This window comes from Hemitrygon akajei, chromosome 7 (genome assembly GCF_048418815.1).
Source record: "Hemitrygon akajei chromosome 7, sHemAka1.3, whole genome shotgun sequence".
In the NCBI taxonomy this organism is placed as follows: domain Eukaryota; kingdom Metazoa; phylum Chordata; class Chondrichthyes; order Myliobatiformes; family Dasyatidae; genus Hemitrygon; species Hemitrygon akajei.
In genome coordinates, this window is record NC_133130.1 from 60,104,298 (window position 1) to 60,118,389 (window position 14,092).

Below are 14,092 nucleotides of genomic sequence, written 5' to 3' on the forward strand. Positions count from 1 at the left end.
TTGAATACAGCATTCCATGTTGGTCTTGTCATTTTAGGAAGGATGTGAATGTATTTGGCAGCAGTTCAAAGTTTACTAGATTAATAACTGAAATGGGTAGGTTGTCTTGGAAGGAAAGGTTGGATAAACTAGCCGTCTATCTGTTGGAGTTTAGAAGAATGAGAGGCACTTTGACGGAAATAACAGAGTCTAGGTTATAAATAAGATGCTTCCTTTTTAAGGCAGTGATGAGATGTTTTCTTTCCTCTGAGAATGCTTATTTGGAATACTCTTATTGAAAGGGTGATTGAAACAGGTTTCAATGGTTTCTTCATAAGCAAGAGAGTGAGAGGTTACTTGGTCGGTGAGAATGTGCAATAGCTTTGACCTTATTTAACAGTGAAACACATTCTAATGGCTTAAATTCCTACCTGGTATGTTTTTGTATTAACTTCTTGTCACACTGTGTTTTTATTGCCTACTTTTGCATTCTTCTTATCAACATGCGCATAATTCTTGGTCTAGTCAAAAATCAGTATCTCAACAACTACCTTTTATTTATAAACAAGGCCTTCCCAATAGCAGATCCAAAAAAAAACAAATTCTTATAGTGGTTATAGACATTCAGTAAATGCCTAGTAGTTGGTGATCAGAATTTCTTTAATATTTTAGATAAATATCGTTAAATGCATCATCATTTTGTCTACACTTGATTTTATAAATGATCTAACCTTTTTTTAATTTGTTATTCAGTATTTCTACTAACAGATTTAAAAAATAAAAATGTATATGTACAGTGGAATTGTGCCCTTTTCCTTGGCTGTTGACAATGTTCTTGGATCAGGCTGAATGTTCTGCATTGGTGATTTTATCCACACCTGTGCCACATGGAGCTTGCCATTACCCAGTTCACAATTGTTGAGTCTGGTCGTCTTACTTAAATGTTGATCTGGTATTGAGCAAGATAGAAAATTGCGTAGATCCTTGTACATATATACATTATAGGGATTGGAAACGATGCTGCCGTTGTGTTCTAAAATTCCATTTTCCTTCATGTCCAGAACCACTTGTGAAAGGCAGCTCATGTAGAGAGACAACGAAGACAGCAGGATGACGGCAGTAGCAACAGACTACGACAACATTGACATTCAGCAGCAGTACAGTGATGTCAACAACCGCTGGGATGTAGAAGAATGGGATAATGAAAACAGCTCTGCTCGGCTGTTTGAGCGATCCCGTATTAAGGCCTTAGCAGGTATGTGCATTAATCTATTTAATCAGGGTAACATCCTGATCAAATAGGAGATAAAAGAATTTATTTTATTTTAACTTCTGCAAATTTGATTGTGCATTTCCTTCCTTCTGGATTATGCAGCAGTTTTAATCAATCAAACACTCATTCTGTGTTATCAAAAAGAGCAAGTGCAAAGGTTATTCGGACACTAAGTGAATGTATTCAGCAGTATTGCTTTTTAGCAGGACACACTGTGTAGCAATCAAAATTAAAATCACAGCCTTTAAGAATATTCATCCTTCATCCACATCTACCCTGCCTGTGTAAAGTGTGCCATAAGTGGCGTGGGAAATTTCCTGCACTGAATTAGAAAGCAATAGGACAGCACCATTTCGTTCCTTGACCCCATCACCTGGCTTCTTCTCCCTTCTTTTCCAGTCCTGTTGAAGGGTCTTGGGCTTCCTTTCCATAGATGCTACCTGACCTGTTAAGTTTCTCCAGCATTTTGTATGTGTTACTCTGGATTTCCAGCATCTGCAGAATTTCTTGCATTTGTGCCTGCATTATTTCTTAATGTCATTCCTGAAAGCCCAGGCATTTTTACATCTAATGGGATCCCACCACCAGGCACATCGTTCCCTTCCCCAGGGATTGCTCTGTCCATGACTGCCTCATCCACTCGTCGACCCTCAGAGGACTGCTCTTGGCATCTATCCCTGTAACCATGACAAGTGCTGCACCTGCCCCTACACCCCCTCTTTCACCACCATGCAGGGCCTTAGGAAATCTTTCCAGGTGAGGCAGCGCTTCACCTGCAAATCTTTTGGGGTCATTTGCTGCATCTGGTTCTCTGATGTGGTCTCCTCTACATCGGTGAGATGCAACGCAGATTGGGATACTGTTTTGTCAAACACATTTGCTCCATATACTGTAACAGCCACGATCTCCCAGTGGCCGTCCATGTAAATTCCACATCCCGTTCCCACGCCGACTTGTCTGTCCAAAATGAAGCCAGATGCAGGTTGGAGGAACAACACTTCATATTCCATCTGGGTAGTCACCAACCTGATGGTAGTCACCAATTTCCATTTACCACTTCCCAATGTTCCCACCCCTCCGCTACATCTTTGTGTACACTCATTTTGTTGGCTCTGCAACCCCTTCTCTTCCCCTCGGCCACTTCATGACCTGCCCATCATTTCCTTCTGGTTCCCTACCTCCTTCCCTTTATTCCATGGTCTACTGTCCTCTCCTATCAGATTCCTTTATGTCAAGTATGTAAGGAATAGTATATATGCTGATATTTACTGTATGTATTTATGCACGAAAGATAATTGGCAAGTCAGGTTTTTGGAACTACACTCCTAGACCATGGAGTTCAATATTTACCACAATAAGGGATGTGGATTCAGCTAACACTTTTAAATGCCAGCTTAAAACCTATTTATTTAACCTTGCTTTTAACTGACATCTTTTTGTCTTTATTTTCACTTTTTCTCCCTTGTAAAATACTTTGAGCTACATCTGTATGAAAAATGCTCCATAAATAAGTTATTATCATTCTATTCCATATCTATATTTTAATCACTAAATTTACTCTTTAGAAATTTTTAAATTCTTCATAATTATTGAATGTTGCATTTTGTTGCATGTGGTGTCCTGGCCAACACACCACAGGAAATTGCTAATAATGTTAAATGCATGTGGCAAATAAAGTTGATCCTTGAAGCGGTAAGATTATGGCTGATCTGCTGCATCAGTACCACTTTCCTGAATTAAGCCTGCATCTCAGTGCTGCTGTAAGATCTAGCAGACTGTTTTGCATATACTTTGCAATTGAATCGCTAGAGTGCTCTTGATAGAGAATTCCGAAGATTCACCTTCCCGAGTGAAGAAATCAATTTATTGTTGTACTGAATAGCTAATCCCCTTATTTTGAGACCGATTTGACATACTTGAACTGCAGAAAATATGATCTGTATCTTTTTTTGTCAAGCCCCATAGGAGTTTTAAACATTTTGATAAAATATCTCTCATTCTTCTAAACTCAAGAAAGCATAATCCCCATTATTAATCTCTTCTCAGATTACAAACCAACCATTGCTAGTATTAGGTAAATCTTCACTGCCCTTCTGCTATTACATGGTTACTTTTACTGAAGTTGGGGGACCAGACCAGTCGATAGTATTCCAGGAGAGAGTTCCCACCAGGTCCCTATGTATTTAGATCAAACCATCTCTACTCTACAATTTGATTCAAATTGTCTTGCAATAAGACCACCACATCATTTGTCTTGATTTCTTGCTGTAGCTCCATATTAGCTATTATTTGTCTGAAAATCACTGGAATTTAGAAGATTGAGGGGGGATCTTATTGAAACGTATAAAATTCTAAAGGGATTGGACAGGCTAGATGCAGAAAGATTGTTTCCGATGTTGGGGAAGTCCAGAATGAGGGGTCACAGTTTAAGGATAAAGGGGAAGCCTTTTAGGACCGAGATGAGGAAAAACTTCTTCACACAGAGAGTGGTGAATCTGTGGAATTCTCTGCCACAGGTAACAGTTGAGGCCGGTTCATTGGCTATATTTAAGAGGAAGTTAGATATGGCCCTTGTGGCTAAAGGGATCAGGGGGTATGGAGAGAAAGCAGGTACAGGGTTCTGAGTTGGATGATCAGCCATGATCATACTGAATGGCGGTGCAGGCTCGAAGGGCCAAATGGCCTACTCCTGCACCTATTTTCTATGTTTCTATCAGCGTATTTCAATCTTTCATCATTTAACATATACAATGCTTTTCAAACCAATGTTCCCTGAAATCAAGATATGAACACTAATGTGATGAAAGGTTTGCACCCAAAAGTCACAGTTTTGAATTTAAAAATAAGTCATTTCCTGCTTTCACAATCACTTCCCCACCCCAACCACTGAGCTCTGAGGGCACTCCTGGAAAGTACAAAGAGTGATTATTATCCCAGTAGTTATCATGTTGGCTTGCTACCTACTTTTTTTGTCTTGGAGGTCTGCCCTACTGTTTCAGTGGTGCAAGTTTGTAATTACAACTCAGATGACTTTCACTTCAGAAGTTAAGAATTGGAAGCTGCCTTGCCTTGCTTTGCACGTGTAGATCTTCAAAGTTGAAGTAAACAGGTGTTGTATCTTCAAGATTTTTAAGATTCTAGTTAATATTGGACATGCAAATTGTGACATCTGGTCAAATTTGCAGCTGAATGTAGCTCATGACTTTTGGCTGTTGAAAGTTGTTTGGTAATCTACTAAATAGGCCACAAGGAAGGCATTGGAGACAACATAGACTTCCTTGTGGTATTGCAAAGTGCAGAGATCAGAGTAAGTGCAGAAAATTACACATTGAGTCAGATATTAACAAAAAGATCGCCTCGGAAGGTGCAGAAGGAAGTCAGATATTCGGGTGCTATGTCAGAGGAAGATTTGTGACTGACGACATCGACAACTAGACCAAAGTGAATGAAGCATGCATCTGAGTGTTTAACATACATATAATGTCAGAAGAGTATTGCTTGATTTCATTGCGTGTACCCACCAATTTCTTGTGCACACCTGATTGTGTGTGTGTGTGTGTGTGTGTGTGTGTGTGTGTGCACGCGCCCTCCCCCCCGCCAATAATTTTGGCCACTTGTCTTCTGCTGCAACCTAACATGATCTGGTATTTCTGAGATAATATCCCCTAAATGATAAAATTTTAGCAAACTTAGTTTCTGACACAGCCAGAATACTTATAGCACAAAAAGTCATTTCAAGATTTGGTGTTTCAGTGTACGAGAATTTGTTTGTGCATTCTTGTTTCTGCTTCTCTCTCCATCAATGCCATCAAAAGAAAACTGAGTACTGCTCTCTTCTTCAATTCCCCACTCTGGCCTCTTTTGCCTCTTCTCCTCAGCTGTCTATCACCTCCCTCCAGAGCTCCTTCTCCCTACCATTCTCTCATGGTCCACTCTCTTGTCCTATCAGATTCCTTCTTCTTCAGTCCTTTATCTCTTTCACCTATCACCTCCCCCAATCCCCCTGGCTTCACCAGGTAGCTTGTTCTCCTTCCCCTCTTAATCTGTCATCTAGTCCTGAAAAAAGGTCTTGGCGTGATACATCGACTATTTATTCATTTCCATAGATGCTACCTGACCTACTGAGTTCCTCCAGCATTTTGTATGTGTTGCAGATAGCATTCTGCCTCTTTTTTATTGCTGTATTTCCTGGTAAATCAATTGAAAACAATTGAATGAAGTGCTGTGTAGCTGCCCAAGAATGTAATACAATTCCTTGTAAATGCAGGTGTATTCTTTAATTTGCCAGTAACTCTTTCAGTGCTAAGTAGTTCATCAAAGATTTAGGAAATAGTTGGGTCCAGTACCAGACAGTTTGGGAACTGAATTATTTACTTATGCTGAAAAAACACATAAGAAGAATAGGGATCAATATGTGTTTGTAAAGAGACAAAAAGGAAGGAAATAATGCCAAAAGAGAAATATTCTTTCAAGGATTGCTTTTGATTTGTGTGGGCTTCCTTTTATTTATTGTTATTATTATTATTATTATTATTATTATTATTATTATTATTATTATTATTATTATTATTATTATAACAATAATAAACTCGGAGACCCAAAGTGTTTCCCTGAAGAAATTTGGCAAGTTCAGTCAATGACTAAACCACCTTCCACTTGGAAAAACTTACCTTCACTCAGGCAAGGAGTAAGCAAAGGAAAATGTGATGCAATGACTGTAATAATTGCATGCTGATCTTTCCAGACCAGTGTGTGCCATTTGTGTCTGGGTACACGTTTCAAAGTTGGGGTTCGTGTGCCAAGTCTGAATAAATGCAATGTGAAAGAACAGGGGTTTTATGGATACCAGCTGGCTTCTTCATCTCCTAAAATAGAAGGCAGGACACGTGCTCAGTAAAAGTGAAAAGGCTAAAAAAAAATTGCTCAATGCATATACAAATAGCACCTGCTTGAGGTGCCACTTAAAAGATAATTTTGTCTGCATATGCCAAAGACGAGGACTGCATGAAAGAAAGCTGGAAAATATGGTCACCTGAACACAAAGTTAGGGGGAATGGTAGTGCCCCTCTCTCCAGCAAACTGAACACACCAACCAGAAGGTACCAATCCTGAGATTTACTGCTACAGCTTATGCCTATGAACTTTAGTTCCACCATGCCAGTTTAGTTCTTCCTATATATTCCCACGTTGAACATTGTTGATGTCTCAGTTGAGTGCTGCCTGAAGCAAGGAATATGGATACAAAGGGAACTTGGAATTCTATTTAAAAGTAGATTATTTTCAGCTGATAAGACGTCCAGAATAAGGAGTGATAAAACATGAGTAGAGTGGACAACCAGCACCATTCTCCAGGGTAGCAGTGGCCAATGCTAGAGGACATTTGTTTTAAAGTGAGTGGTGGAAAGGTTAGGAGAGATGTCAGAGGAAGGTTTTTTTTATATATAAAGTGTGTCAGGTGCCTGGAATGTACTGTTGGAGATTATGTTAGAGGCTGATACAATAGGGAAATTTAAAACACTCTTGGGTAGGCACACAGATATAAGAAAAATAGAGGGTTATGGACTGTGTAGAAGGGAAGTGTTAGATTGTGATGTATGCTTATATAGCACAGTACTGGCCATACTGTGCTCTATTTTATGTAAGAAAATTAGTACTAAAGACTTTTCACAGATCTAAATCACTAGCATTTTAACTATATTAACTCTTTTGCATTGACACACATTTGTTTGGACAGGGCAGAGTACCTGCAGTTACTACTAGCAATCAAGGTTAAATGTTTAGTAGGTCAAGTGTGTAGTGAGTAGGAAGGATATATGTCACAGATGGCTTGGTTCCTTTTCACTTCTGTAGGTTCTGAAATGAATGATTAGGCCATTGTGGACCTATAGACTTTGGTACTGCTGGGCAGGTGGGGTGGGTGTGCTTCTTGCATCTTTTTCAACTGGATTTCTCTGTAATCTCAACAAAGTGACTTGAGGTTCTCAATGGCATCTCAAACACTCTGCTTCCATTTTGTGCGGTTGTATCCCAAGGACTCCTGTTCCCCTCCATAGATGCTGCCTGATTTGCTAAGTTCCACCAGCATTTTATGTATTGCTGAAGATTTCCAGCATCTGCAGAATCTTTTATGTTTAAGATTTAATACATAGTCAAGGTTGCTTTGAGGACCTCATTGAATAATTTCCTCTGACCACAGAGTAATTTCTTCTTGCTAGGAAGCATGGAGCAAATGCCGGTTTTGTGAGTCAGGCCGGTGAACTGTCATTTGAGCTTTGATGCTGGGATGTTGGCCTGAGTGAAGACATAGACTTTGGTTGACTTATCATGCCGGGATTTGTAGCATTTTGTGTATCCGTGTCCACTAATATGAGGAACTGATAAGCGAGGCTTTGGGCCTACTCCAGGCTGCTTCAGGGTTTGGATCTGAGGATTCAATCTGGTTCAGAATTTTGTTGTTCGGTTCAATTGTTTGCATGATTTTTGGTATTTCCCCCCCTTTCTCTTGCACATCAGGTGTTGGTCTTTTTTATTTTTTTTACTTTAATTGGGTTCTTTCAGGTTTCTTGCTTTGTGGCTACCTGTAAACAAACCAAACTTAAGGATGTATAATTTATACATTCTTTGATATAACTCAGTCTAGGTCTGTAATATGTACAGGAGGATAGGGATCGCTGCTGCCTATAGATCAAAAGGTTCATGCTCGGTTTGAGTTCCTAGTTCTACTGCTGCAGTATAAACTTATCATCTGCAGAATTGGTTTAAGTTGCATCTGGTATTAAAGCCATCAAATCCTGGTTCATGGGACCCATGAAGCAGTCAAAGTCTTTGAGTAAATTTGTAAGATTAAAGTTGTGTATGTTTCTATACTTGTTGGTTCTGAGGCAATGGACTCAATGTCTATGGTGAGCTGTACCAGAATTGCTACATGCTGAGCCCCCAAGAGTTATACCCAACTAAAAGTTAATCAAAACTCTTGCTTGCCTGTTTTCAACTATATTACTGTAAAAATGCTCTGAGGGAAATTGACTTACAGGTGCAATTGTGAAATGTAGGATTGGTTAATAGTCAGTTAAGCAAAATGTAGAAGGGTTTCCCTTTTCTATTCTGGCAGCTTCTTTTGCTTGTTCAGTTTCTCATTTCCTCACATCTGCTTGTTCTAGCTCAGTGCAACTTCAGTTGAGCATGACTGTTACTCATGCAAACCTGTCTACTTGTGTACATGCACAGCTTTGGTAAAGCTCAGGGAAGAAAAATCTGCACTCAATCTGCTCTTCAAAAAAGAGGTGCACATGAAGGGTATTTCAAACCATGACATGTGAATTTAATCTTAAGCAGAACAGCTTACATGTTATGATACCACTGCTTGTACACGGCTTGGAATTTGATGTTGTTTTCCGATATACAGCAAGTAAGACATCAGCTCGGGTGATTGGGGCCTGTTGAAGACACAGATCAAGCTCCAGCAGTATCTCAAGAGTATGAAAAGCAATCCTAATGTCAAGTTAACTGATTATAGGGGAAGCTAATTGTTTGTCATCTATATCAATAATCTGGATGATAGTGGTGAACTGGATCAGCAAATTTGCGGCAATCCCAAGATTGGGGGTGTAGTAGAGAGTGAGGAATACTGTTATGGCTTACAGAGGGATTCTGGATCAGCTGGAAAAAGGGGCTGAAAAATGGCAGCTGGAATTTAATGCCAACAAGTGTGGGGTGTTGCACTTTAGTAGAGCCATTCAGGGTAGCTCTTAGTGGTAGGGCACTTAGGAGTGCTTTAGAACGAGGGGATCTGGGAATACAGGTCCATAATTCATTGAAAGACGCATCACAGTTTGCTGAAAGCTTTTGACACATTGGCCTTCATAAATCAATGTATTGAGTACAGGAGATGGGATGTTATGATGAAGTTGTATAAGATGTTGGTGAGGCCTAATTTGGAGTATTGTGTGCAGTTTTGGTCACTCAGGTACAGGATGTACAACGTTTGTAAATAAGGTTGAAAGGGTACAGAGAAAGTTTACAAGGATGTTGCTGGGTCTGGAGGACCTGAGTTATAAGGAAAGATTGAATAGGTTTGGGCATCATTCCTTGGAGCACAGAAGATTGAGAGGAGAAGTGATGGAGATATATAAAATTATGAGGCGTGAGTCAGTGTAAAAGCAAGCAGGCTTTTTCCACTGAGGTTGGGTGGGACTGCAGCTGGAGATCATGGGTTAAGGGTGGAAGGTGAAAAACTTATGGGGAACATAAGGGGAAACTTCTTCATTTAGAGGGTCATGAGAATATGGAATGAGCTGCTAACGTAAGTGGTGCATGCGAGCTTGATTTCAACGCTTGAGAGAAGTTTGTGTAGGTACTTTTCTATATGACTATGACAAGATATAGGCCAAGGGGTTAGGTGCAGATTTTATTTTGTTTGTGTTTGCTTGGGCTGTGATTTTTTTCCCCCCCCAGACAAACAAAATTCCTTTCTTATATTCAATTTACTAAAATGTCCCAGTACATGTGTTAGTACATGCCTGTGTTATTACTATTGTACCACTTTGCTTGCCCTGTGGATAGCTAAACAATGTTTTTAAGTCCTGCACTCAACTTACCTGCAACTGGAAGTTTCTGTTTAATATATCAAGTATTACAGGAAACTAGTTAACAATTAAATTCAAATTGACCAGGCATTAAATAAATCCTTTCAGCACTTGGCTTCCCAGACTATCTTGTTAAAATGTTCTTTTGCTAAAATTGACCTTGTTGTATAGACTATACAGTCTATTGCTTGCGCTGTTAGTAATTGCAATATTTTTACCAGATGTGTCTATGGAAAGCGTGGAATAATAATCTTTTTGCTCAATTGATAGCCATCTCATTAGAAGCCATTTTAGCTCACCTGGTATTGATTTATTGCACCACAGTAGAATATTTTCATTTAGATTACTTGGGTTGTTCAATACCTGTTTTCTTTCCTGATGCCTTTCTTCAGCTAAATGGGTGTTAAAGAAATATTGTGTTTCAATTAAAATGTGTAAATGTGACTTGTGGAAAGTGGCATGCATGTCTGCATTGATCCTGGAGGCATAAGGCCCACCCAGGACCGATCTCTAGTCTCATTTATGTCATAGAGTCAGGCTGCAGTTGTCTGTTGGTTATCCCCAGATATCTTGCCGGAAGAAAATCTTCCTTATCGTCAACTCAGTGATCCAATACTTAATTCAAAGTACAAAAAGGTATGAATGAGGCAAGATAATGAGGTTCGAGTGGCTGAAAATTGTTTTCCTATCAAGGGAATAGGAGCATCAGTTTTGCATTTGATGAAGGCTTTTTCCTGAAAGGGCATTTTGGTAGTGATCTAAATGCTCTTTTTAAGGACACTAGTCAGACTGGTGGAGACTTTTTCTATTTGTTCAGAGAAACACTAACATTGTGAAATGTCTGCAATTGCACCCTGTAAAAGAGGATAGTATCATTTGAATTTGTAATGAGGAAGTTTAACACATAATAGAAGACCACAATTACTTATTCTGTAAGGAAGTACTTTTACTTGAAGTTGAGAAATGCTGGTAACAAACTAGATTCATGGAGTTACACAGGATAGGAACAAACCCTCCCCCACCCCATCCCAACTTGTCTGTGGAATAGTTTGTGGAAGGGAAAGTTGGAAGAACATGCATCACTCCTCGTTGGGGGTGGGGCAGTGAGGGAAGGTGCAGTACTGGGAAGGGTGATGAGCAGCTTCAAGTTCCTAGGTGTCAACATCTGAGAAGATCTACTGTATACATGTCTTTCTGTATAAGGCATGCTAATGGCTACATTACATTAGGAGCTTCAGGAGATTTGTAAGTCAACAAAGATTCTAGCAAATTTCTACAGGTGTACCGTGGAAAGCATTCTAACTGGTTGCATCACTGAATGGTTTGGGCTACAATGCACAGAATCACAAGAAGCTGCACAGGTCTATTTATTTATTGATTGATTAAGATAGAGCATATGGAGTAGGCCTTCCAACCCTTCGAGCTGCACTGCCCAGCAAACCTCGATTTAACCCTAGTCTAATGACAGGACAATTTACAGTGCTGAATTAACCTACCAACCTATCTACAGGAACACAGTTGAGAGCATCCTGACTGGCTGCATCACTACCTGGTCTGGGAACTGTACCTCCCTTAATCTCAGGACTCTGCAGAGAGTGGTGCGGATAGCCCAGCACATCTGTAGTAGTGGCCTTCCCATGAATCAGGACATTTACAAGGACAGGTGTGTAAAAAGGGCCCGTAGGATCATTGGGGACCCAAGTCATCCCAACACAATCTATTCCAGCTGCTACCATCCGGGAAACGGTACCGCAGCATAAAAGCCAGGACCAACAGGCTCTGGGACAGCTTCTTCTACCAGGCTATCAGACTGATGAACTCACACTGACTTGAGTGTACTCAATATTACATTGACTATTCTATTTATTATAAATGATTATTAATTACAATGATTGCCCATTGCACATTTAGTTGGAGACGTAACCTCATTTTTACTCCTCATGTACGTGAAGGATGTAAGAAATAAAGTCAATTCAACTGGTGCATCTTTGGAGGAAACCCACGAGGTCAGAGGGAGAATGTACAAACGCTTTACAGACAACGGTGGGAATTGAATCCTGGTTGCTGGCACTGTAAAGTGTTGTGCTTACCAGTATCCCAGTGTGCTTGTGGATTCAGCCAGCTCTTGCAAGGGCCCTGGCCTCCCCACCATTCAGGATGTCTGGAAAAGGAAAGGCCTCAAGAAGATAGCATCATCATTAAGGACCCTCACCATCCAGCACATTCCTCTACTCATTACTACCATCAGGGAGGACGCACATGAGCCTGAGGATGCATACTCAATGTTTTAGCATCAGTTTCTTCTCCTCTGCTCTCAGATTTTTGAATGGTACATAAACACTACCTCACCATTTTGGCACATTATTTGTTAATTTTTATATATTTCTTTTGTAACTAAAAGTAAATTTCATGGACTCCATGTACTTTCATAGCACTACTGTAAAAGAAGATATCTTATGAAATAAGCAGTGATAATAAATCTGATTCTATGCCAACCAAGATGCATATCCACAATAATCCCATTTGCCTGTGTTTAGCCCACATCCCTCTGACCCCCTCAATTTTCCAAACACAACCAACCCACCCCCTCAACTTGGCAGCCCACTTCATACGACCAACTCCTGCAGTTAATCATTCGTCCTTGAGACCATAAATTCATAATACCTAGCAGAACTAGACCATTTGGCCGCCTCCCCATAACCTCTGATGCCTTTACTAATCAAGAACTTATCAACCTCCGCTTTAAATGTACCCAATGACTTGGCCTCCACAACTATGTGTGGTAATGAATTCCACAGATTCATTCATCACCCTTCATAGTTTCTCCGGCTAAAGAAATTCCTCATCTTTTTTCTAAAAGGGCATCCTTGTATTCCGAGGCTCTGCCCTTTATACTTTCCCACTATAGGAAACATACTCCCCACATCAGGATAAGAATCAGATTTAATATTACCAGCGTATGTCATGAAATTGGTCAAAAAATAGGCATACAAAAGTGCAAAAGTTTGGGCACCCCAGTCAAAATTTCTGTTACTGTGAATAGCTAAGAGAGTAAAAGATGACCTGATTTCCAAAAGGCATGAAGTTAAAGATAACACATGTGTTTAATATTTTAAGTAAGATTACTTTTTTTATTTCCATCTTTTACAGTTTCAAAATAACAAAAAAGGAAAAGGGCCCGAAGCAAATGTTTGGGCACCCTGCATGGTCATTACTTAGTAACACCCCCTTTGGCAAGTATCACAGCTTGTAAAAGCTTCCTGTAGCCAGCTAAGAGTGTTTTAATGCTTGTTTGGGGGATTTTCACCCATTCTTCCTTGCAAAAGGCTTCTAGTTTTGTGAGAGTCTTGGGCCATCTTGCATGCACTGCTCTTTTGAGGTCTAACCACAGATTTTCGATGATGTTTAGGTCAGGGGACTGTGAGGGCCATGGTAAAACCTTCAGCTTGCACCTCTTGAGGTAGTCCATTGTGGATTTTGAGGTGTATTTAGATTGTTATCCTGTTGTAGAAGCCATCCTCTTTTCATCTTCAGCTTTTTTTACAGACAGTGTGATGTTTGCTTCCAAAATTTGCTGGTATTTAATTGAATTCATTCTTCCCTCTACCAGTGAAATGTTCCCCGTGCCACTGGCTGCAACACAAGCCCAAAGTATGATCTGTGCTTAACAGTTGGAGAGGTGTTCTTTTCATGAAATTCTGCACCCTTTTTTCTCCAAACATACCTTTGCTCATTGCGGCCAGAAAGTTCTATTTTAACTTCATCAATGCACGGGACTTGTTTCCAAAATGCATCAGGCTTGTTTAAATGTTCCTTTGCAAACTTCTGATGCAGAATTTTGTGGTGAGGATGTAGGAAAGGTTTTCTTCTGATTACTCTTCCATGAAGGTCATATTTGTGCAAGTGTCGCTGCACAGTTGAACAGTGCACCACCACTCCTGAATCTGCTAAATCTTCTTGAAGGTCTTTTGCAGTCAAACGGGGGTTTTGATTTGCCTTTCTAGCAATCCTATGAGCAGTTCTCTCGGAAAGTTTTCTTAGTCTTCCAGACCTCAACTTGACCTCCACCGTTCCTGTTAACTGCCATTTCTTAATTACATTACAAACTGAGGAAACGACTACCTGAAAACATTTTGCTACCTTCTTATAGCCTTGTCCTGCTTTGTGGGCATCATTTATTTTGATTTTCATTCTGCTAGGCAGCTGCTTAGAGGAGCCTATGGCTGCTGATTGTTGGGACAAGGTTTCGAGGAGT

General features: G+C 40.0%; 1 protein-coding gene across 1 annotated transcript in view; it reads left to right on the top strand.

Moving 5' to 3' along the window:
- Positions 1-14,092, top strand: part of sptbn1 (spectrin, beta, non-erythrocytic 1) — a 263,697-nt gene that overhangs the window by 87,207 nt on the left and 162,398 nt on the right. The window contains exon 3 of the mRNA XM_073050973.1: positions 1,041-1,234. Within this exon, the coding sequence (XP_072907074.1) occupies positions 1,090-1,234 (145 nt within the window). The 5' untranslated portion in view covers positions 1,041-1,089. The remainder of the gene's footprint in view (positions 1-1,040; positions 1,235-14,092) is intronic.